The sequence below is a fragment of the Chenopodium album genome, chromosome 16 (assembly GCF_948465745.1).
Source record: "Chenopodium album chromosome 16, dcCheAlbu1.1, whole genome shotgun sequence".
In the NCBI taxonomy this organism is placed as follows: domain Eukaryota; kingdom Viridiplantae; phylum Streptophyta; class Magnoliopsida; order Caryophyllales; family Amaranthaceae; genus Chenopodium; species Chenopodium album.
The window spans coordinates 1,534,590-1,539,818 of NC_137849.1; the positions used below are offsets into that span (position 1 = coordinate 1,534,590).

At 37.5% G+C, this 5,229-nt stretch overlaps 1 protein-coding gene across 1 annotated transcript; it reads right to left on the reverse strand.

Annotated features, from left to right (window-relative positions):
* Positions 1–204: 204 nt before the first annotated feature.
* Positions 205–5,229, reverse strand: LOC145585960 (uncharacterized). The gene is made up of 8 exons (XM_081642651.1): positions 4,852–5,229; positions 4,364–4,499; positions 3,920–4,102; positions 3,477–3,614; positions 3,280–3,402; positions 1,811–3,190; positions 298–1,512; positions 205–221 (listed from the first exon to the last, which is right to left on the reverse strand). The coding sequence occupies exons 1-8, from the start codon at positions 5,227–5,229 to the stop codon at positions 205–207; spliced, it is 3,570 nt and encodes a 1,189-aa protein (XP_081498777.1).

The window sequence follows — 5,229 nt, forward strand, 5'->3', positions numbered from 1 at the left end:
TAAAGTAGACTCCTCCTGTTTCTGAATTGACGGATTGAAGTATCTGTTGGTAAACATCATTTTGTTCTGGATTCAGTCCTGCTTCCAAATGAGATGCCTGGTTTGCTAGTGTGCCAACATCATGCATTTGCTCTTCGAGTATAAGCCTGTTTGAGGATTGTTGTACCAAAGATATGTCTGGGTATGGCATGTTGGCATAATTCCTCAGGCTTCGATTATTTCTGTTTAGGCTCAATTCTATCTCATGTAGTGCGTAATTTTGTAACTGGTTTGTTGTTAGCACAATGTTTCTTGTACCCAATCTCTTTTGTTGTCGATATAGGATATCATCTGCTAGCATCTCCCAATTCTTCTCCCATAATTCTGTTGGATTTGTGACCTCACAGAAAATCAATAATGTTACGAATAAGTCTCTTAATTGTGGTGCAGTTGCCCAGGTTGATGCAGCTTGTAGTGCTTCGTGCCATTCATTGTCCCCTTCTAGAAGCCCTAAAGCATTGCATGCTTCCTTGAATGTGCTGAATTCGACGTCGTTGACAGTTCTTATATCTGCAAAGCAAGTTGCTCCTTTAACAATATTTAAAAGAATACGCAAGTAATATTGCTCCCCGGATGCTGGGTGGACGAAGTATATTCTGCCAATTTTGAACCCTCGATCTCTCTCTTTCCATTTCTTTTCCTTCTTTAGCCATACCCATTCAGTGGGGAATTCATGGTAGGTTAAGGTCCGTGCTTTTCTGTATTTTCGATTGGCTTCCATCCATCCGGTGAGAGGAGTTTTTGCTTGACCCACTCTGTCAAGGACATCATCTAGCAGCTCATGATCTTCAAACATTACTGTTTGTTCATCCTCAAGGTGACAGCTGAGGCGTTCGACGGGTGGTTGTTTATATTGTATTTCAAATCCAAACATTCTCCAGCACGCCTCAGCAGCTGAAACATATCTGCATTGCAAATATGTTTTTATTTCATCCCTCTGTGGTTGTTGTTGAATGCCTGACCCTTCACTTTGTTGTTGTATTGTTGCAGTTGCCATATCTGGGCCCTTATTCATGTATTTGAAGAGGTATTTGGTGCATGTGTATTTGTTGCACACCTCCACATTTATGTGTGCTTGGTACTTTACCAGCAAGTCAACATTGTACGGCACAATAAAAGTATTATCAATTGTGATGCCATTCTTTGTTGCTGTCCTTCCATCATTTCTCCTCCGGTAAATCGGGTATCCGTCCTCGCCAATTGATGTTTCACTATTGAAATTTTTAGGGTAGTATTTTGAACACCGTCCTCCCTGCATACATGGACATTTTGGGTTCAAGGCCCCACATGGTCCATGTGTCATGTATTGAACTACTGCCTCAAATGCGATGTGATCTTTTTCTGGATCTGGTAATTCTGCTGAAATCAATCTGTCAATATCTGTTTGAGTTTTCAGTTTGTCAGCTTCATGGAGGAATAACAACATATGAACATGTGGTAGTCCTCTCTTTTGGAACTCTATTGTATATATTACTGCGAAAACCAAAAGAAGGTGCGAGTGTATGTCAATATTTTAAGTTATGTAATACATATGAAGAGGTAATTTTACATTAAAAATTGCAGTCTTTGTATACCAAGTGCAAGTAGTTTAATGAACCACTTAGACTTGGCTTAAATTATATTGATTGATAGTTGGTGCACTATACTACTAAAAACTTTAATCTGTATGCGTTTAATAATTAATAAAATACAAAGAAGGATAGTTGAATGTCAGGTTAGTAAAGATTGAACAAATGCCCCATTTGATTGTTGAAGACTATTTTTTACTAACCTGCTTTTGTCCGCCCAAAGAGATTTTTTTTTGTAAGGTCATCAATTAACTCATCAAGCTTGATCTTAAACACTCTAGCGATTATATCAGGTCGATCTTCAGGTTTCTGTCCTGGAATCAAAGATAAGAAATCTTTAACCTCTGGCCATTTTGGATTGCATGTCATTGTGATGAAGAGGTCTGGAGGGCCAGCCCATCTGCAAATTGCTAGGGCATCATGGTAATTTTGGACATTGAATCTGAGGCAGCCAGTAAATGATTGTGGCAGCACAACACGCTGACCTATCGATGCTGGTTCGGTATCCCCTCGTGAAACTGCATCGGCTAATCCACGTAGGACATCCTTGCGAATTTTTTTTTGGTTTCCTCTTACCCATTCTAATCTACTTTCTTGCACGCATGTGAAGGCATCAACTTGATGTTGTTGATTCAATCTTCCCAATTGGAATCTTGTTTTTGCCTCCCTTTCTCTCTGTTGGAAGCGAAATGCATAATATTCTCTCATTGTGACAGTTGTCCGCACCCTTCCCCCAGTTGCATCTACATCATTGTGTGGGATATCTGTTGTATATCCATCTTCTCCGTATGGAAATAGTAATGGATATTGCATTGCCATGAAACTCGGATGAAGTTCTGATATCCTTTTCAAGCCAAAATGTTTGTCTTCAATTATGACATCGCGAGGTCCTTTTTCAGCATCACCTGTTCCAATTATTAATGCTGCAATTTCAGAGGCACTGGGTAGGTTATATTGCCTGCCATCTTTGGCCCTTGTTCCTATTAATCTGATCTTCACTGGTTGTAAATCAGTCTCAGAAAACCTTTCCCTTGCCATTCGAAACACCTTAGCTAGCTGGTTATGCTCGTCAAACATTTTTGATAATCCTGCAACAATTTCAGGGTCCAAATCTGGAGTGCTTTCGCCATTTCCAATGCTGTGGATCCTGTTTTCCACTTCATTTTCAGTGTCATAAATATATAACTGGCTGAATCTCGGTTGCTTGCCTTCGGGAGGAAGTAATGACCCAATCTTATGGTGGTTCTGGCCATTTAGCCTAAACACATATGGTGCATTTCCTCGGTTGATGGTGTTATCTACCTTTCCACCCATTGAAGTGAAAGCATTGATTGAGTTATACACCCTTCCTCTATCTTTGAATTGTTTTGATCTTGGGTCATTACAGTTCAAAAGCTCTTTCAGGAACTCAGGTGGGTCTTTTAATAGGGGTAGCTTCACCTTTCCCTTCTGACAACATATGCTGTATTTTGGAGATTTGCTGTTTCTATCTTTCCTTGCTCGTTCCTCAAACCAAACAATAGCTTCACAATCCGAGCATCTGCCTGTTGGGCCGCCAAAACTCCAAGGCTGGGTGTATTTTCCTTCAGAATTATGAAGGTGCATTAAATTATTTAGAAGTTGTAATTGTAATACACAATATGATTTTAGAAGAGACACTTAGTGTACTCACTTCTATGTTCACCATTTGTTGAGAGTGTCATTGGTATGTCAATTTGTTCATTGTCAATCTGTCGGGAACGTTTTTTCCCCTTACTTGGAATAGATGGTATACTTGTTGAACTGCATGGGTCATCTAATATACAATTCACAATTATTAGAAATTGTTCAACGTATAGGATATTATTTTTTAAGGTCTTTGAGCGTTACCAACTACACTGTCTCTGGTCATGGCTTTTGTAGCAGAGTTTGAGATTGTTACGGGACGCTTTTTCCTTTGGGCAATAATATGCTTTCTTAATAGTCGTGCTTGTTTGGCGTTTTCTCTAGGATCTCGCATTGTGAAACCTGCATAAATTGGTCACTTATTCCATGTAAACTCTAGTGCTTTACTAATTAAATTCTGACTTTGTTAAACTAAAAGTTAAATTGTAAACCAGAAAGGTTTATATACAGTGTTTGAGATCAAATTAAAGTTTTGCTATTAAAGTATAAATGTGGGAAACATAAGCAAGTTCTACTTTAGGTCTATATATAGTGGGTATTTGGTTAATTAAAGCAATTACCTTTAGCCATACTTTCTTAATGATCTATAGCAATAAAAATGTGGTTGTTCAGCTGTTACTTTTCTTAAACTTGGTGTTGGCACTTACCACTCAAATTAGATCCAGTAGAGGCTCTTCTAACATGCTCTGAGGATGGTCTGCTTATTCTTGTAGCACCATCCGAGGACTGTGTTATGGTTGATGCTACTTGTTTTTTCCTTTCTGCAAGTATCTTTGTTCTTAATAGCCGAGCGTGTCTAGCAGAATCTCTAGGATCCATTGATCTGCAGTCTGCATAAATTGTTAGCAGATTTCATGTTAATCTAAAGTCTGCATAAATGGCTGACAGATTTCAGGTTACCTTAGATCATGGATGCAGTCAATAAATTATTCTTATGTTATACTGAAAGCCTTGTGCAGAATACATAGGAATAATTTATACTATTAACAATATATAAATATGTTATAAGAAGCTAAAAATGGAAATGAATACATATTTATATAACAAAACTTCCTGTTTATAAAAGTGATAATAATCTAGTTTAGAGATACCAATTTTATTGACTCCAATCGTGTGTCTTCTAGCATGGTCCAAGGATGCTTTCCTATTTCTCCTTTGGGTAAGTATATGCTTTCTTAACAATCGAGCTTGCCTCGCAGCTTCTCCAGTACGAAGATACATTGTTAACTATGTACAATTTAATCACCAAAATTAGTCTACGTGCAATGCATTTGACATGAATATTGACCATATGGTAAAGATATATAGGGGCACATTGTGAGTACCCAGTTAATGGTCAGAAAAACTATGTTAATAGAATATATGTATATATATTTAATTTTACTATAACAACTTTAAACATGTACATGACAAACATGAGTCACAAACTTGGTAGATAATTTATTAATTGACAGATGAGCATTTTTTTGAGTACATGTCAAACACAATTTGCAAACACAGTAGATAATATATATTTCTACTTATGTTTATGCTTTACATTTTGTAGATATTGTTTGATTATCCTATTCTCATCACAAACTTCAAAGTAGCTTCGCTTAAGATCACTAAAATTTAGATCGGCTGTGGCTAATTTGATGTCAGCTAAACGCCTTTTCCTCCGTTGCTTCATGCAAACTTCATAGTTTAGGTCAACTACGTCAAAATTGTGAGTTTTTTGTAAAGCTTTGACTACTTGTTTAGCCGCGTCTTCTGTGGCTAGTGCTATAGTCTTGTTTAGTTTACTACACACTTTGATTGGTACATCTTCTTGCAGTCTCAGTTTCACAAAGACCTTGTACTTGTCTTTCTTGGCTTTGTAGTATTGTCTATATAGGGGTGTAGCTAAACCATACCATTGAACGATATTTGCCAGCAAAGTTGTGAAGCTAATGGTGAAAAGTTTCCTGCCATATTTCAT